Genomic DNA, 20486 nt, shown 5'->3' with positions numbered 1-20486 from the left:
ACCATCTTTGTTCTGAAGTATTTTATGAAAAAAAAAAAAAAGCAAAAAACCCAAAAACCCTCTCTACCCTTTTTTCAGTTGACCCAATGGAAGGACTCTGGTATGTGGGGAAAAGTTCATGTTTCACATCAACAATAGGTTCAACGTCATCTCTTGAAGCATGATTGATTCTCTCACAAATCAGGCATGGGAAATGAGATCTAGTGTCCTGTGCAATTGCTTTCCATGCATTATTAAGTTTGTCACGACAAACCTCAGAGGTGGCAGATTTATTTTTCTGAACTTCTGTTTTAATTTTAAATGATACTTAAAATACCTTCAGTAGTTAATGCTTACATTATGTGCTGAGACTGTTGTTGGAAACTTTTCCATAAATTCTTATTTAATTTATTTAAAGTCCATATTCAGTGTACAGTTTTGGAGAAGTATATGTTGTTTACTGGTCTCTTACAATGGGTTTTATTTCTTCTATCTGTAGATATGACAGTGTTCAGATGGGACAGATTTCCGTTCACTCCTGACCACATTCTCTGACAATGGAACGCATGACTAATTGTAGCCCTCACTCCTTCATAAGCTGCATGAAGCTTTAAATTGTTTCTCAGCAGTGTGTTTCAGGAAATTTGCAGTGAAAAATCAAATATAACATTAGAAATATATGTTATTAAATTTTGTCTGCACTTCAACTGTACTGACTTCCTACTATTATCCCTCCCAAAATTCCTCATTTTGTGTTCTAGATAAAATAAATGCACACAATATACTTTTTCATCTAAGTGCAAAAAATATTTGTTAACTAGAAAAGGAAGTTGGACTGAAGCAGCTGTTTATCATAATTGTAAAATTACATGATAGTTCTTTATACACTCTTTCCTTGGAAACCATGCAAAACCAGAGCTGTGTCACTGAATTCATCTTCCTGAGCCTATCACAGAATCCAAATGTCCAAAAACTATTATTTCTTTCATCTTTGTTTGTCTACATTGCAACTATTAGTGGCAACATGCTAATTTCAGTGACCATCTTGTGTAGCCCTGCACTTCTGGGCTCTCCTATGTACTTCTTTTTGGCATTCCTGTCCTTGCTGGATGCATGTTTTTCCTCTGCCATCACTCCAAAGATGATCATGGACTTGTTGCATGACAGGAAGACCATCTCCTTTGAAGGATGCATGATGCAGCTCTTTGCTGAACACTTCTTTGGTGGGACAGAGATGATTGTCCTCACGGTCATGGCCTACGACCGTTATGTGGCCATTTGCAAGCCCCTGCACTACTCTTCCATCATGAACTGGGGGCTCTGTGGCTCGCTGATGGGGGTCGCCTGGGCAGGGGGCTTCCTGCACTCCATCATACAAATCATCTTCACTTTGCAGCTGCCCTTCTGTGGGCCCAATGTCATTGATCACTTCATGTGTGACTTGTTCCCATTGCTGGAGCTTGCCTGCACCGACACTCACATCTTTGGCCTTTTGGTAGTTGCCAACAGTGGTCTGATCAGCATCATAGTTTTCTTCCTGTTGCTTGTCTCCTACTGCTACATCTTATTCTCTCTGAGAACTCACAGCTCTGAAGGGCGGAGAAAGGCTCTGTCCACCTGTGGGTCCCACATCGCTGTTGTGGTTTTGTTCTTTGTTCCATGCATATTTATATATGCACGACCTCCAATATCCTTCTCCTTTGACAAAATGGTAGCCATATTTTACACATTAATAACCCCATTTCTTAACCCTATAATTTATACTTTTAGGAATAAAGAAGTGAAAAATGCCATGAAGAAACTGTGGAAGAGATTAGTAGTGGTTTCTGATGAAAATTACGAGTAAATAAATTTCATGAAATTATAATAATATAAAGCCACCTTTGCCAGGGAAAAGCTTCATGGGATGCTTATTATATATAGTGAGATAATGTAATTTTATAGAAGTAGTATTGGCGGGTTTAAAATGATAATTTTATTTTTACATTAGATGTGTGCCTTCAATTGGAAACTCAATAGCTTCTTTTGTAAATTAAATAGAAATTAATTTTGTACTTTCTTAGAACATAATATAAGACCAATACAAATTAAAATTAACTGTTGTGCTATTTTTTAAAATATTTTATTTTTGTTTATTTATTTATTCAGCAGAGAAAGAGGGGAAAAGAGAGGGAGAGAATGGGCACAGCACAGCCACCAGCCACTGCAAAACAAACTCCAGATATAAGTGCCCCTTATGCATCTGGCTAACGTGGGTCTTGGGGAATTGAACCTGTGTCCTTTAGCTCTGCAGGCAAGTGCCTTAACCACTACGCCATACCTTCAGCCCTAACTGTTATACTATTTGATATTAACTCCATGCCTTGAAAATATAGTGAAAGGAAAACAAAACACTGAAGATATTTGTACCAAAAATTCATTCAAACTATTTCAGGGCTGGAGAGATGGCTTAGTGGTTAAGCGCTTGGCTGTGAAGCCTAAGGACCCCAGTTCGAGGCTTGATTCCTCAGGACCCACGTTACCAGATGCACAAGGGGGCACATGCATCTGCAGTTCATTTGCAGTGGCTGGAAGCCCTGGCTCACCCATCTCTCTCTCCCTCTCTCTCTCTCTCTGCCTATTTCTGTCTCTGTAGCTCTCAAATAAATAAATTAAAATGTACAAAAAAATTAAACTATTTCAAATGATATGAAATGTTCATCCTGGCTAGTCATTTCTGTGTCTTTAAGAAACCAACAACATGAACTTAGGAAGAGCAGAAGAAAGAATCTTCACAGAACTTATACTGTTAGTGTTCCTGGCTCAAGTGACTCCATCATATGAGATGGGTCCATTGTCATTCACTACAGAATTGCCAAATATATCTGACTTTTTAATGGGTCAGGTGACAACCATGTAATAATCATCCCTGGAATAGGAGGTGGGGAGCATACCATAAAGAGTCACCAATTAGCATCTTTTTGTGAGATCTTTGTTAAGTAGAAATTTTTATGGACACATCATATATTGGTACCATCATTTCCCTCCTCCCTGTCCCCACAATTTTGAGGGTGCAGCCTACCTTTGGGCAAAGACTAGTAGGAGCTTCTCACTGGAGTATATAATCTTGGTCTCCAGTAAGATTCTGACTAGATTCTAGTTCCAGTCATAGGTTCCTTTCCACTGAGCAGATCTCATAGCCAATCAGAGAGCCACTGGTTACCCACCTATGCTGGGTGCCACTGTTGCACAGGTGTGCACATCTTGTCAGGCAGGTTGTTTTCATATAGCAGTGTTCCCTGCTTGCTCACAACATTGTTGGCCATTTTCCTCCAGCAACTCAGGTAGCACTTTCTAACACTAAATGGGCAAGCCTTCTGGGAATTGGCTAACTTCCAGATTTAGCTGTATCTCTAGATGTTCTGTTTTGACAACATGTGGTATCTTCTGAAACAGGGTTTTACCTTTTATCGCAGGTGGGTAATCAAGTGCTTAGGTAGAAGATTGTCTTATTTTGGGGGCCTTGTAGGTCTCTGCAATCAACAGCTCCACATGGGTTGTAACCAATTTCTGGTATTAGGAGTTACAAGACAGAGTCACATGTTTTAGAGTTAGGCTTTATCTCACCCTCTCCAGAGCTCTTCCTACCAGATGCTTCAATTAAGGTTTATATCTTTTAGTCTCCTATCCAGGAGGAAGTTTTCAATGCTACCAAATATTTTTGGATTTGATTTTGTGTATATCTTCCTCCTGTACCCCTCTCCTCAAACTCTTCCATCCCTCTCATCTGTCAAATTAGTTGTCTGTCAGGTTTGCAACTCAAGTTATTCCAGTTTAGCAATCAAAACCAAAAAAAAAAAAAGGAGAACATATTGCAATTGTCTTTCTTTACTTGTGTGAGTTCATTTAGTATGAGCTGATCCAAGTCCATCCATTTTCCTACAAATTTCATTATATCATTTTCCTTACTGCTGAATAGAATTCCATTCTATGTGCTGCATCTTAATTATCCATTTGTCAAACAATGGGAATCTAGGTTTCCAGTCCTTAGCTATTGTTAATTGAAAAGCTATAAACATGTTTGAGCAAATATCTCTGCAGTGAAGAGTGGAGCCTTTAGGGAATATGTCCAGTAGAAGAATGGCTAGGTCAGTTGGTAGCTCTATTTCCATCATTTTCAGGAGACTCCATGTTGATTTCCACAGTGGTTGTACAAGGTTGCACTCCCACCAGCAGTGACTGAGGGTTCCTCTTTTCCTACATCCTCACCTACATTTATTGCTATTTGATTTTGTTAATGATTACCATCCTTTCTGGAATAAGATGGAATCTCATAGTTGTTTTAATTTGTATTTCTATGATGGTTAAAGATGCATCATATTTTCATATAAGGGGATTGTCCATTTGTATTTCTTCCTTTGAGATTTCCTTTTTCATTTCTCTGCCCCATTTTTGAGTAGATTGTTTGATTTTTTAAAATTTCTTGTTTTTTTTTTTTTTTGAGCTCTTTGAGGATTTTATATATTTGGTCTTTGTCAGTGGCATAGCTGGCAAAGATATTTTTCCATTCTATGGGTAGTCAGTTGGCTCTGTTTATTGCATATTTGTCTGTAAAAACCCTTTTTAGCTTCAAGAGATCTCACTAGTTGAGATATTGTTTCATTTAATGAGTTACTGGGGTATTATTCAGGAAGTCTTTCCCTACTCCTATATCATGAAGAATCCCCCACCACACACACACCATTTTTTTCATCCAGTAGAACTTTTTTGTTAGAAAGAGACAGAAGGAAACAGATGGAGGAGAAATAGGGAATTGGTGCACCAGGGCCTCAGCCACCGTAACTGCATCACCTGAGAGTTTTTGGTGTTATGTTGAAGTGTTTAATCAATTTGGAGTTCATTTTTGTTTATGGTAGAAGAGTGAGTCTAGTTTTGTTTTTTTTATTTATTTTTTAATTTTAATTTATTAGTTTTCTTTTCAGTAAATACAGGCAGTTTGGTACCATTATTTAGGCTCATCTGTGATCTACCCCTTCCCATTAGACCCTCCTTGTTAATGAAAATGGGTCGTGCATTCTGGCGTTAGCCCCCAGTTATTGGTATGATAAACGTCTCTGCAAATCATGACCCAACATGTGACACTGACATTCTTTCCGCCCCCTCTTCGGCAAAATTTGCCTGAGCCATGTTGGGTTCATTTTTGGTCTGCTTCAGTGCTGAGGTGTTGGGGGACTTTGAGGCTCTGGCTCTCTGATTTGGTAGGAGTTGATTTTTCTCTGTGTTGACATCCTTCCCCTTTGTGCTGGTATCCAGTTCACAGGAAAACATCACCCTTGCTTATTTCGCCAGTTCTCCTTAGTTTCAGTTGGGCCCCTTTTGAGGTATGTTGGAGCAGCTCTCTTCTTAGGATCTGCATCTATCTGGAAAAGAGAAGCAGATTCTCCAACGGACAGTAAGTTAGCACCCAGAAAATTGAGATAAGACTTACTTTTTTGATAGACAGTATGGTAGGTTTAGGCCCTCTTATACCCCGTGATTGATGGTAGCTTAATATTGTAGAGTGGGCTTGTGTTTGGGTATGGTTCTGACTTGTTTCCCAGCTCCAGCTATGGGTCTAGTACCACTGAGTGGATCAGTTAGCCAAATCAAGAGCAATTGGTTCCTCACCATGGCTGTGTACCACTATTGCACTTGTGTGGGCATCACATCCGGTTATTTGTTGCTAATTAGGTTAAATAATGTGTTGCTTGGACAGATCTTGGTCATTTCCCCCAGTTGCCTATGTAGTGCCTTGTGGCACTAGACACACTGAATATCTGGGGACTGACTCTCTCCTGGCTTCCAGCCACGTCATTCCATTTTACGTGTCAGCTGTGTATGGAGCCTTCAGCAATAGGGTCTTATCACTGGCCTTTGGTGGGTCGTCAAGTACTCTGACAGAAGTCTGTCATTGTTTTGGGAAACCTTGTAGGTTTCTCTGATCAAAAGCTCATTGTGGATGGTAGGCCCACGCTGGACGTGGGGGTTACAGGTCAGTGTCCACTAAGAAATTGAGGAAAAAGATAACTAATATACAAGAGTTAGAGAGAATAGAGATAGAGGGGAGAGGGGAGAGGGAGGGAGGGAAGATGTAGGAGATTTAGGTCAGTTTTGATCCTACCCTCTCCAGTGTCTTGTAGTTCAGATGTTTCCTGTAAGGGTCTAGTGAAGGTTCAGCCATTTGGTCTGTATTTAGGAAGTAGAATTTTATGGTACCATCACCGTTTGTGTCCCCATTACTGTTTTCCACCCTTTGATTCCCTCCCCGCCCTCCCATCCATGCCATGGTCTAGTCCATCAGATGCTTGCTGGGTATGTAAGACATCTTGGGCAGATTCACGTTAGGTGTTGCAGATGAGTGAGACTATGTGTCGATTTTTTTTCTATGATTGGGTAAGTTCGCTGAGAATGATCTGTTCCAGGTTCAACCATTTTTCCTCAAATTTCTTTATGTCGTTTTTTCTTACTGCTGTATAGAATTCCATTGTGTAGATATACCACATCTTTGTTATCCATTCTTCTAATGATGGACATCTGGGTTGATTCCAGCTTTTAGCTATTACAAATTGAGCTGCTACAAACATGGTTGAGCAAATCCCTCTGGCTTTTGGTTTGAAGGTTTTAGGGTAGATGCCCAGTAATGGTATAACTGGGTCTGTTGGTATTTCTATAGCCAGCTTTTTCAGGATTCTCCATATTGCTTTCCAAAGTGGTTGTACCATCCTGCATTCCCACCAACAGTGAATGAGTATCCCTGCTTCTCCACATCCTTGCCAGCATTTATTTTCATTAGACCTTTTGATGTTGGCTATCATTATTGGGGTAAGGTGGGATCTCATAGTTGTTTTAATTTGCATTTCTCTGATGATTAGGGATGATGAACATTTTCTTAGGTGTGTGTTTGCCATTTGTATCTCTTCCTCTGTGAATTGCCTCTTTAACTCTGTGCCCCATTTTGTGAGTGGGGTATTTGTCTTCTTATTGATTAGACTTTTGAGTTCTTTGTAAATTCTAGAGATAAGGCCTCTATCAGTTGGAAAACCTGCAAATATTTTCTCCCATTCTGTGGGTTTTCTATTGGTTTTTCTTATTATATGCTTATCTGTAAAGAAACTCTTCAGCTTCATATGATCCCAATGGTTGAGTGACTGTTTAAGAACTTGAGCCACTGGGGTTTTATTCAGGAAGTCTTTTTCCATTCCTATATCATGGAAAGTACTTCCTAAATTTTCTTCCAGTAGTTTTCGAGTTTCTGGTCTTATGTTGAGGTCTTTGATCCATTTGGATTTGAGTGTTGTGCATGGTGAAATGTGTGGATCAAGTTTTAGTTTCCTGCATGTGGTTATCCAGTTTGTCCTTCACCATTTGTTGAAGATGCTATCTTTTTTCCAGTCTATATTGTTTGGGCCTTTGTCGAATATCAAGTAGCTATAGTTGCTTGGCCCAAAATCCGGGTCCTCAAGTCTATTCCATTGGTCTATACTCCTGTTTTTATGCCAGTACCATGCTGCTTTTATTACTATGGCTTTGTAATATAGCTTTATATCGGGTATGGTGATGCCACCAGAGGTATAACTTCTACTGAGGATTTGTTGGGATATGCAAGGCCTTCTACCTTTCCATATGAATTTTGAGATCATTTTTTCTATCTCTGTGAAGAACACTGTAGGGATTTAAAATGGAATTGCATTAAATCTATATATTGCCTTTGGTAGGATTGTCATTTTCACAATGTTAATTCTGCCTATCCAGGAGCATGGGAGGTCTTTCCATCTTTTCAAGTCCTCCTCAATTTCTTTTTTGAGAGTTTTTCATTGTATAGATCTTTTACTGCCTTGGTTAACGTTATTCCCAGGTATTTTATTTTTTTTGTTGCTATTGAAAGTGGGACTATGTCCTTTATTTCTTTTTCTGTGCCTTTGTCATTTGCATACAGAAATGCTACCGATTTTTGTGCATTGATTTTGTATCCTGCTACTGTGTTATAGGAGTTAATCACCTTCAGGAGTTTTGGGATGGAGTCTCTCGGGTCTCTTACATATACAATCATGTCATCAGCGAATAGAGCTAACTTAACTTCTTCCTTTCCAAATTGTATCCCTTTTATTTCCTTCTCCTGCGTTATTGCTTGGGCTAGGACTTCCAGAACTATATTGAAAAGCAGAGGTGAGAGAGGACATCCCTGTCTTGTTCCTGATCTCAATGGGAATTCCTCCAGTCTCTCTCCATTAAGTATTATTTGGGCTTTTGGAGCTTTATATATTGCCTTTATTATAGTAAGATGTGAACCTGTCATGCCGATTCTCTCCAATGTTTTGATCATGAAGTGATGTTGTATCTTGTCAAAGGCCTTTTCTGCATCTATCGAAATGATCATGTGATTTTTATGTTTAAGCTTGTTTATATGGTGTATTACATTGACAGATTTTCATCTGTTGAACCACCCTTGTGTTCCAGGGATAAATCCCACTTGGTCAAGGTGGATAATGCTTTTGATGTGTTGTTGGATTCGGTTTGCAAGTATTTTGTTGAGGATCTTTGCGTCTATGTTCATTAGGGAAATAGGCCGATAGTTTTCTTTTCTTGTGGCATCTCTGCCTGGTTTTGGGATTAGGGTGATACTAGATTCATAGAGTGAATTGGGTAGCTTTCCCTGTTCTTCAATTGTGTGGCACAGTTTTAGGAAGATTGGTTTGAGTTCTTCCATGAATGTTTGATAGAATTCGGCTGGGAATCCATCTGATCCTGGACTCTTCTTTTTTGGGAGGTTTTTCATTACTTTTTCAATCTCTGTGAGTGTGATGGGTTCATTGAGGTGATTAATCTGCTCTGAGTTTAGCTTTGGTAGATGATATGCATCCAGGAATTTATCCATCTCTTCCACATTTTCCAGTTTTGTGGAGTAGAGGTTTTTGAAATAAGTCCTGATGATTCTGCCGATTTCACTCATGTCTGTTGTGATCTCTCCTTTTTCATTTTGAATTTTGTTAATTTGGAGTCTCTCCTTTTTTGGCCTGATCAAATTGGCCAGAGGTTTGTCAATCTTGTTTATTTTTTCAAAGAACCAGCTCTTTGTTTTGTCAATTGCCTTAATTGTTTCCTTGGTTTCCAATTCATTAATTTCTGCTCTGATTTTAATTATTTCTTTCCTTCTGGAGCTCTTTGGGTTGGATTTTTCTTGTTTTTTCAATGCCTTTAGGTGGATAGTTAGGCTATTGATTTGGCATCTTTCTGTCTTTTTTATGAAGGCATTGAGTGCTATGAATTTTCCCCTGAGGACTGCCTTCATTTTGTCCCATAAGTTTTGGTATGATGTGTTCTCATTGTCATTCAATTCCAGGAATTTTGCAATTTCATTTTTTATTTCATCCACTATCCATTTATTGTTTAAGAGTGTGCTATTCAGTTTCCAGTTGCCGTTGGGGTTCTTCTTTGTTTTTTTGCTGTTGATTTCTAGGAATATAGCATTATGATCTGATATCATGCAGAGAATTATGTCAATTTTCCTAAATATGTGGGAGCTATCTTTGTGACCCAGTATATGGTCTATTTTAGAGAATGTTCCATGGGCTGCTGAGAAGAATGTGTAGTCTGTGGATTTGGGATGGAAAGTTCTGTAGATGTCTGTTAGGTCTAAGTGCTCTATGGTTTTGTTGAGCTCTCTTACTTCCCTGTTGAGCTTCTGCTTGGATGATCTGTCTATTACTGATAATGCTGTGTTGAAGTCCCCAGCTATGATGGTGTTGGTGGTTATTTCTGTTTTATTGTCAAGTAGGTTTTGTTTTATGAACTGTGGTGCCCCTGTGTTTGGTGCATACAGATTTATGATTGTAAAATCCTCTTGATGGATTGTTCCCTTTATAAGTAAGAAGTAGCCTTCTTTGTCTTTTTTGATTGTTTTTGGTTTGAAGTCAACTTTATCTGATATTAATATAGCTACACCTGCTTGTTTCTTATTCCCATTTGCCTGGAATATTGATTTCCACCCTTCACCGTGAGGAGGTGTCTGTCTTTAGTGGTAAGGTGGGTTAATTGAAGGCAGCAGATTGAGGGGTCTAATTTTTTGATCCACCCTGCTAGCCTGTGTCTCTTGATGGATTAATTAAGGCCATTAATGTTTACGGTGATGACTGTGAGATTTTATTTGATCCCTGTCATGTTGTGGTGGTAGAGGTGTGTTGGCCTTTCCATGGAATTTAATTTTTTTTTTTTCTATCTACTCTGGGTTTGGTTGCTGTGCTCTGCTTCTTGTAGGCATTTGTGTTTGGTTATTTGTTTCTTCTCTGTGGAGAATTTCCTGGAGTACATTCTGTAGGTTTGGTTTTGTGTTCATATAATTGTAAAGCTGAGTTTTGTCATGGAAAGTTTTCCTTTCACCATCTATTATAAGGGAGACTTTTGCCGGCTAGAGTAGTTTGCGTTGGAAGCCATAGTTTCTTAGATTTTGAAGAGTTTCATTCCAGGCTCTTCTACCTTTAAGGGTTTCTATTGAGAAGTCTGAAGTTATTCTGATGGGGTTTCCTTTGAATGTGGTGTGCTGTTTTTCCCTAGCTGCTTTTAGGATTTTTTCCTTGGTGTCAATGTTTAGAGTCTTAATGATAATATGTCTTGGGGAGTTTCTCCTTTGGTCTATTCGGTTAGGAGTTCTGTTTGCTTCTTGAATTTTGATGGGCCTTTCTTTTGAGAGACGGGGGAAGTTTTCCTCAATTATTGTGTTAAATAGGTCCTCCATGCCTTTGGTCTGAAATTCTTTTCCTTCTGGTATTCCAATGATTCTGATATTAGGACGTTTAAGTGTATCTCACAATTCCCTCATGTTCTGTTCACAGGAACTTTTGAACTTACTGAAATTTTTGGACTCTCGAACTGTTTCTTCCATCCTGTTTTCCAAATCAGAATTTCTATCTTCCACTTCACTGACTCTATTCTTGAGAGCCTCTAGTGAGTTTTGGACTTGTTCAATTAAGTTTGCATTTTCTACTACTTTCCTATGTATCATTTCCATTGCTTTGTCCAGCTCCCTTTTTGTCTCATTTTCTGATTTTCTTGCTGATTCTTGGAAATAATCCTTGCATTTCTTTATATGTTCATTCATTGTGGCCAGCTGATTTTTAAGGTCCTCTTTTTTTTCACTCTCCCTCAACTCTTTTAGCTCTCTTTGAATTCCTTCCAGTGTCTTATCATATTGCTCTAGCTTAGTGATGGTAGCATCCATATGATTATCTATCCTTTGTAGCTTTCCTGTCAGTTCTAGCAGTAGTTTGGTCAGGGTTGCGTTGTTCATTGCTTCCACTTGATGTTCTGATCCTAAACACTCTTCTATGTTTTGGTTAATTGTGATCCTTGTTGGACTAGGTGATCTGTCTGGCTTTTCTTCCATTTTATTTTTCGTGTTATTTCTTTTGTGCTGTGGTCTACCCATGTCAGTGTATGGGCAGGTAGGTGGGTGGAGCAGCCTGGGATCTAGCTTAATGTGAATCCAAGGCAGCCTGGGGCAGTTGCAAGCAGCCTGAGTTTTTGCTCACTCTTGCCAAAGCCACCTATCTATAGCCTGACAGGGGCACCAAAGTTGCCTGAATTCTCACCCAGTAATGCACCTAAGCTGCCTGCCTTTGAACTTGAAAGGGGACTGAGGTAGCAAGCCCTGAAGGTGCCCAGACTCTGGCTGGATACACTGGGGTCTGTAAACAGTCTGTGCTCTCCCGCCTCAGGGGAGTGGGGGATGGGTGGCGATGTACAGGTAGGGGATGGCACCTGAGCTGGCGCTAGTGACTCAGGGTGGACTTGTGTGGCTCTTGCTGTGGGAGTGGGCCCGCTGCACGTGCAATTGTAGTGCAGAGGCAGATGATGTGGGTATGGAATCAGGACACAGCAGAGGCTGACTGGTGGCAAGTGATGTGATTACAGCAGCTGGGGATCTGGCAGCCACCTATTCACGGCAGGGGTAGCCCCCTGCAACACGTGGCTGTTCTACTCGCAGGATCAGAGAACAAGGGCAAGGTAGGAGGTCTCAGCTTCTGTGCAGCAGGCTGGCAGGTGTGACTGGTGGGTGCCCGATCAGAGCAGAGCCACGCAGGATGTGCGGAGGGTGCGTGGGCGGATGGGGGCCCCAGGGTGCGACGGGGTGTATGGAGCCAATGGGGCACGCGGCAGTGGAGGGAGGGCGCAGTGCACGCCGGGGCACCAGGCAATCAGGGTGGGGCATGCGGAGACTGAAGGGCTCAGGGGGCGTAGGATGGGGTGCCCTGGAGGGGCGGGGAGCATGGGGCACTCTGGTCAGTCTGGGGGGGTGAGGGGCATGCCGTGGTCTGGGGGGGCGTGCGCGCAGGGGGGTGTGCGGGGCGCTGGGGGGACGTGAAGCGCCTGGGGGTCGTGGGGGGGCGTGGGGCACGCGAGGGGACACAGGTCACGCAGGGGGGCGCAGGGGAGCATGTGGGAGGCGCGGGACAGGACAACGCGGTGCGCAGGGGACTAGGGGCTCGGGGTGGGTGGGGGGGCGTGGGGTGCGTGGTGCACAGGCGGGAGGGTGCGCGGGGCACACCGGTGTGCGGGAGGCCATGGGACGCCACCGGGTGCTCTGGAAGTGCGGGGGGGCAGGGCGCGCGGGGTGGGGATCGCGGGGGTCGCGCGGGGGTCGCGGGGCGTGGAGTGGCCGGGGCATGCTGAAATAAAGGACATAGTCCCATTTTCAATAGCAACAAAAAAGCAAAACACCTTGGAATAACATTAACCAAGGAAGTAAAGATCTATACAACGAAAATATAAAAACTCTGAAAAAATAAATTGAGGAGGATGTGAAAAGATGGAAAGACCTCCCATGCTCCTGGATAGGCAGAATTAACATTGTGAAGATGACAATCCTACCAAAGGCAATATATAGATTTAACGCAATTCCAATTAAAATCCCTTCAGTGTTCTTCACAAAGATAGAAAAATGACTTTAAATTTCATATGGAAAGGCAGAAGGCCTCGCATATTCAAACACATCCTCAGCAAAAGAAATAACTCTGGTGGCATCACCATACCAACAAATAACCGGATGTGATGCCCACACAAGTGCAATAGTGGTACACAGCCATGGTGAGGAACCAATTGCTCTTGATTTGGCTAACTGATCCACTCAGTGGTACTAGACCCATAGCTGGAGCTGGGAAACAAGTCAGAACCATACCCAAACACAAGCCTACTCTACAATAGCAAGCTACCATCAATCACGGGGTATAAGAGGGCCTACCCCTATCAAACTGTCTATCAAAAAAGTAAGGGTTATCTCAATTTTCCGGGTGCTAACTTACTCTCCATTGGAGAATCTGCTTTTCTTTTCCAGATAGATGCAGATCTTAAGAGAGCTGCCCTAACATACCTCAAAAGGGGCCAAACTGAAACTAAGGAGAACTGGCGAAATAAGCAAGGGTGATGTTTTCCTGTGAACTGGATACCAGCACAAAGGGGAAGGATGTCAACACAGAGAAAAATCAACTCCTACCAAATCAGAGAGCCAGAGCCTCAGAGTCCCCCAACACCTCAGCACTGAAGCAGACCAAAAATGAACCCAACATGGCTCAGGCAAATTTTGCGGAAGAGACGGTGGAAAGAATGTCAGAGTCACATGTTGGGTCATGATTTGCAGAGACATTTATCTTACCCATAACTGGGGGCTAACTCCACAATGTACTACCCATTTATATCAACAAGGAGGGCCCAATGGGAGGGGGTAGATCACAGATGAGCCTAAACAATGGTACCAAACAGCCTGTATTTACTGAAAAGAAACCTAATAAATGAAATTTTTTTAAAAAAAGAAGTAAATACTCAATTTTTATCTTCTCTTCAGTGTGACTGATCTGCTTGTATTATCTCTCATAAAATTTCTCACTTTCTCTTAGGAACAAGTGCATTCAATATAACTTTGCATCTGTATGTAACAACTATTGGTGACTAGAAAACTATAAACTGGATGGAAGCAACCATTTATCATAATTGTAAAATTATATGATGGCTCATTTACACACTCACTTTCCTTGGAAGCCATGCAAAACCAGGTCTTTGTCACAGAATTTGTCTTCCTGAGCCTATCACAGAACCAAAATGTCAAAAAAACTAGTATTTGTTTCATTTTTGTCTACATTGCAACTATTCGTGGCAGCATAATGATTTCAATGACCATCGTCTACAGCCCTGCACTGTCGGGCTCCCCCATTTCTTCTTAGCATTCCTGATGTTGCTGGATGCATGGTTTTTCCTCTGCCATCACACCAAAGATGATTGTGGACTTGCTGCATGACAGGAAGACCATCTCTTTTGAAGGATGCATGACACAGCTCTCTCTTCTACATTTCTTTGGTGGGACAGAGATGATTGTCCTCACAGTCATGGCCTACGACCATTATGCTGCCATTTGCCAGCCCTTGCACTACTCTTCCATCATGAACTGGGGGCTCTGTGGCTCGCTGATGGGGGTTGCCTGGACTGGGGGCTTTCTGCACTCCATCATTCAAACCATCTTCACTTTGCAGCTGCCCTTCTGTGGGCCCAATGTCATTGATCACTTCATGTGTGACTTGTTCCCATAGCTGGAGCTTGGCTGCACTGACACTCACATCTTTGGCCTTTTGATGGTTTCCAACAGTGGGTTGATTGGCATAAGTTTTGTTTGTTTGTTTGTTTGTTTTTGTCCTGTTGCTTATCTCCTACTGTTACTTCTTATGCTCTCTGAGAACCAAGCTCAAAGGCCTGCAGAAAGCTCTGTCTACCTGTGGGTCCCACATGGCAGTTGTGGGTTTTGTCCTTTGCTCCATACACGTTTATATGTGTACAATCTCCAATATCCTTCTCCTTTGACAAGGTGTTAGGGACACTTTACACTCTTGTAATCACCTTACTTAATCCTATCATTTGTACATTTAGGAATAAGGAAGTATAACGTTCCATGTGGAAAGTGTGGAAGAGGTTTGTGGTGGTTTATGATGAAAACTAAAGATAGTTAAATTTTATATGATAATAATATAAAGAGAAAAGTAAAAATTCTCAGAGAATAACTACTTATTTTCTGTCATGAGTTAGTTCAACTCTATGTAAATAGTTTTATTTGGGGCTGCAAAATGATCATTTCACTTTTAAATCAGGCTTATGCATTTAGTTGGAAACTCAACAGTCATTATAAATAACTGAATTCTGTATGTGTTTGCAATTTAATAAACAAAACTTGCAAATCAAAATTAATTAACTCAGGCTTCAGGGACTGCTTAGTGGTTAAGGCCTTTGCCTGCAAAGCCAAAGGACCCAGCTTTAGTAAACTGTTGAATAATTGACCATTGCATGCTGGTGAAGAAGTTGAAACCATTCTTCTCTTTTATTAATCTTTCATGTTTCTGAAGCTTTGGCCTATGATTACTATGTATTCTACACAAAAGCAGGGGTTCCATTGATTTCTGTGGGATATTTCAGTACGGGGATTCCTGTACTTCATCATACAAATTCTCTTCATTTTGATATTGTCCTTCTATGGACCCAATATCATTAATCACTACTATAGTCTAAGTGTGAGATTGCATGACACAAGTTTTCTTCCTAAGAATACATATGATAGAAGATAGGATAGATGCCCTTGATCTCTCTTATGGGTGTTCATGAAGGATTAAGATTAAAATTGTCATTGTTATTTGAATGAAGTGTATGTATTTAAAAAACAACAAAGCATGTTAATGAAGTCATGGACATGCTAGTGTGACTTTTCATCATTTTCCCATTCTTCATCATCTTTCCACAAAGGAGACACTTGAATGTTTTAATGATATGTTAATTGTGCACACTAAGTAGTTTTATCATTATATTCCCATAAATGAATTTTATATATATATATATAAAATATATTATATATATATATAGTATATAATATAGTATTTTGATTATATCCACCTCCTCGATTATTCTTTACCCTCCCCATTTTCTTCCTTTTTCCTTGTGTTCCCCCATATATGTCCTTTTCCCGGTAGCTTTTCTGTAGAGGTTTCAAATCAGAAGTCCCCATAAATCCATATGTTCTGAATATGTTTTCACCATCTGGTGGCAAATTGGACAGTGACAGCTTGTTGGAGGTGCTGTGGAAGTGGGGATAGGTGTTGTATTCAGCTCCCTCTTGCCAAAGCTCAGCTCACTCTCATGCTACTGTTGTCCATCTGCTCTGGCAGGAGGTGATGGCCAACCTCTGTTCTAGGGCCATCTTTCCTACCATCATGTAGCTTTCCCTTGAGACTATAAGCCACAGTAAAACATTTTCTCCCATCAGCTGCTGTTGGTTGGGTGTTTTGTCACAGCAAAAGAAAGCCAATGCAACATCCACATATCAGAGAAAACACCCATTTTTTGTAATGAGACTGGCTCTTTTCACTTAACAAAGTTATTTTTAGTTCCATTTTCTTTGCAAAAAAATTTAAGTTAAAATTCTTATGGCTGACTAAAATTCTCCATTTATCTATCATCTATCTATCTAAAACCTTGTATATGTATCATATTTTCTGTATTCATTTTCATTGGCTTATTGCTCTACACTGAACTGGCTTCACAATTCAGCTATTGTGAATAATTTATACAGTAATAAATTTGAATAGGCCATATCTCTATAGTAAGCTAACATTGGTATAATTTAGAAATTCTAGCAATAGTATGGCTAGACTATACAGAAGTCCTATTGTAAATTTTTAAGGAACTTCTTGTGAATTTTACAGTGGTTGGACTACTTTTTACCCCTCCACTAGTGAATAGAGTTTTATTATTCCCCACTTCCCATTCTCTAAAGACAGAACAGTAGTTTTTATTACTTACTTGATTATAGCTATCATTCTTGGAAAAAGATAGGATATCAAAAAGTTTTGCTGAGAATGGTAGCACATGCTTTTAGTTACAGCACTTGGGAGGCAGAAGATCGCCACAAGTTCAAGGCCACCCTGAGAATACAGAGTGAATTCCAGATCAGCCTGGGCTAGAGTGAGACCCTACCTCAAAAAACCAAAAAGAAAACAAAGCAGTTTTGATTAGCATTCCACTAATGGTTAAATTTTTCTTTTCATAATTTCTTTGGATTTCCTACATTGGAATTGTCTGTTCATTTCCACTGCTCAGATAATTTTTTAAAAAGTATTTTATTTATTTTTATTAGAGAGAGAAAGAGAAAGACACAGATAGATAGAGAGGCAAACAGAGAGAATGGGCACAACAGGCCACTGTAAACAAACTCCAGATCCACTGCCACCTTGAGCATCTAGCTTTATGTGGGTACTATAGACTTGAATCTGGGTCCTTTGTTTTGCAGGCAAGCACCATAAGCATTAAGCAATATCCCCAGCCCCCCATTGCTCAGTTATTGATCAGATTGATTTTTATTTTGTTTAATTTTTGTAGGTTCTTATATATTCCAGTTATGAATCCCATGCTAGATGAATACTAAAGACTTTCTCCCACTCTGTACACTGTCTCTCCACTCTTGTAATTGCCTCTTTCAAAGTACAGAACTGTGTAGTTTGATAGAGGTTCATTTGCCAGTCCTTGCTCTCATCTGAGCTATTGGAATCTTCTTAAGAAAGGAAATTTTTTATAGTTAGGTTTTGAAGTCTTTCTCCTCTTGTATCAAATTTTAGGTCCAACATTAAAGTCTCTGATCTATTAAGGAGATTTTTATACTGGACAAAAGGCAAGGGTCTGCTTTACGTGTTCTACATGTGGATATCCACTTTACTCACAACTACTTGCTGAGGAGGCAGTAGTTTTTCAAGGTCTGTTTTTAGTATTATTATCAAGGAAAAAAATACCTGCGTGTGCTCACTTCTAATTCTCCTATCTTATTCCACCAGTCTACATATCTGCTTGTGTGCCAGAGCTGTACTTTGTGATGCCCATCTCTGCAGTGCAATGCAAACAGATACAGCGGTGTCTGTAGCGCTGCGCGGCTCGCCCTTGGTTGCCTTCACTGTCCCGTGTCTTCTGTATTTCATATGAATTATGAGATTTCTTTTCTAAAAGAACGTTATTGGTGCTTTGATGGGAATTGAATACAATTTTCAGGTCAGATTGGTGATAAGGCCATACTAACAACTTTTATTTTGCTGGTTCATAAGTAAGAGAGGTGTGTCCATCTTTTCTTCTACAATTGCTTACGTGATTTGTAGTTTTCATTGTAGAGAACTTCAGCATCTTCAATTAAATTTATGTTGCATTTTATTTTATTTTTTGGAACTATTATAAATGAGATTGTTTTCCTCTTCTGGATGAGCTGCTGATTATTGTATGTTGATTTTGTTTTCTGCTATTTTACAGAAAGCATATATCAGTTCTGAAAGTTTTCTGGTGGCATTCTTGGGATCCTTTAATCCCAGACTGGATTATATCATCTACAAAAAGTTATAATTTGGGGCTGGAGAGATAGCTCAGTAGTTAAGGCGCTTGCTTGCAAAGTCTAAAGTCCTGGCTTCAATTCTCTGGTACCCGTGTAAGCCAGATTCACAAAGTGGCTCATGCATCTGGAGTTCATTTGCAGTGGCTAGAGGCCCTGACATTCCCATACTCAATCTATCACCCACTTTTTTTTTCTTCTCTCTTTCTATATCCTTCTGCTTGCAAATAAATAAATAAATGACAATTTTTCAAAAATAAAAAAGGTGATAATTTTACTCCTTCCTATTCTATTTGTATAACTTTTGCTTCTTTGTTTTGTCTTATTAGTTGGACTAAGGTTTCAAGCACCATTTTATGTTATAGTTGCAATGATGAAAACCTTGTATTGTTCCTGAACTTAGAAGCAGTGCTTTCAGTGTTCTCCTTTCAGTACAATGGCGACTATAATTATGAGCAACAGAGTATGCCAGCTGTGGCTGAAACACAGGTGAGCAGAATAACTGAGAAGATGACTCAATGTGAGCTAGTAATGTAGATTTAGGGGTTTCTAGGCCATGCATGGTACATATCTCAATCAGCACATTTACATCTGTAATACTTCCTAGGTTGTACTTTCATTTCTTTTAAAACTTTCTCGTGTGTTCATGTGTGCAAGCATTCAGATGCACACATGCCATAACATACATGTGGATGTCAGAGGACAATTTTGGGTCTGTCCGTTTCACTTGGTTTAAGGTATGGTTTCTTTCTCTGGAGTCTCACTCTGTAGTTTTGTTCTTTTCGGTGCTCTGCACAGATTTTGGGAAATTCTCCCGTGTCTGCTTTCCATCTGATGGTCACTGAGCCAAGATGATGAAAGCCCTCATGACTTCCAGGCTTTTCTGTTGGGCCTGGGGGTCAAATATGTATGTACGTATGTGTGTGTGTGTGTGTATGTATATGTGTGTGCATGTGTGCGTGTGCACCTGCGCACACATATAGCATGGCATGATTACATGTACTGCCTTAGTGACAGTTCCTGACTAGCCAGAGCACTAGGGACAGAAACACCTTACAAGTTTGCTGATGTAATGATTTATGAGCATGTTTTATGTTGAGGGAATTGGGACCTGCTCCTAGGAGACATTGTCAAGAGCTCAACAATAGCTTCATCTCTGAAGTTCCTTGCCAAATACTGTTGCATGCTGGCCATGATCTCTAGGGAACTGGTGAACAACAGTACCTGCCTGTGTGGAGAGCTTTGGCAGAGAGCACCATGAACAATTAAAGCACTGCATTAGCCTTGGATACCAAGAGACCACATTGGGAGGAGATAGTGACCGCAGTGTGCCACGAGCCCATGGGAGTGCCCTGTTTTCTACCCTGCTTCATGACCTAGAGGCAACATCTCCAGTTTTAAGGGATGTGTAAACAGGGATGACCTGAAGAGTGCATTTTGTTATCTCCTCCCATAGCTTCTGGCCCCATGAAATTACACCCTAGAGAAACACTTTATATATCACCAAATTAGTCATTTTGCAATTTTACATTATAAAATAAAGCTAAATCATTATTATTTTCCAAACAGGAGGTTTTATTGGACTTGGCCAGGCTTTTGATCATGGCTGTCTTCTAGGAAAGAAAGAATTCTAAGGCTTTATATAGTGCTTGAAGATAGTTTTGTTGTTTTCTTCTGATAAACATGAAAAGTCATAATTAACGTAGGCCTGCTGGAATAGAATCAATGTTTGTAAAAATAAATATGCCTCTCATTAACATATGAACAATATGTAAGTCAAATATGATTTTCCATATCACACATTTAATATTTAATAAATTAGGGTTAGTTTTTATTCTTATAATGAAATATTATTTTATAGAACATTAGTTTATATTAATGCTCAAGGAATTTTATTGCAAATGTTATATAGACAACTAGTATCTAAAAATTGACCTAACAACTCAAAGCCTAGGTTATGTGGATTGTTCATTTATCCATGTTCATATGGTGAATAGCAAAATAAATAAATAAATAAATAAAATACAGCATTCTCCAATCATTTTCTTTTATTGCTAAAGGTATTAAGTTAGTTCTAAGTTATCTCAGTCCTCTCTCTCTT

At 40.1% G+C, this 20486-nt stretch overlaps 1 protein-coding gene and 1 pseudogene across 1 annotated transcript; both read left to right on the top strand.

Annotated features, from left to right (window-relative positions):
• Nucleotides 1-874: 874 nt before the first annotated feature.
• On the top strand, nt 875-1825 carry LOC123457675 (olfactory receptor 4C15-like). The gene has a single exon (XM_045141856.1). The coding sequence runs from the start codon at nt 884-886 to the stop codon at nt 1823-1825; it is 942 nt and encodes a 313-aa protein (XP_044997791.1). The 5' UTR covers nt 875-883.
• Nucleotides 1826-14027: 12202 nt separating this feature from the next.
• On the top strand, nt 14028-14974 carry LOC123457674 (annotated as a pseudogene).
• The last annotated feature ends 5512 nt before the right edge of the window (nt 14975-20486 follow it).

Source organism: Jaculus jaculus, chromosome 1, assembly GCF_020740685.1.
Source record: "Jaculus jaculus isolate mJacJac1 chromosome 1, mJacJac1.mat.Y.cur, whole genome shotgun sequence".
In the NCBI taxonomy this organism is placed as follows: Eukaryota; Metazoa; Chordata; class Mammalia; order Rodentia; family Dipodidae; genus Jaculus; species Jaculus jaculus.
Note: the sequence above shows the minus strand (reverse complement) of the source record. Positions and strands in the feature narration are given on the sequence as shown.

Coding starts and splice junctions, on each gene's coding strand:
- LOC123457675 (XM_045141856.1), top strand. CDS start 884: ATGCAAAACCAGAGCTGTGTCACTGAATTCATCTTCCTGAGCCTATCA.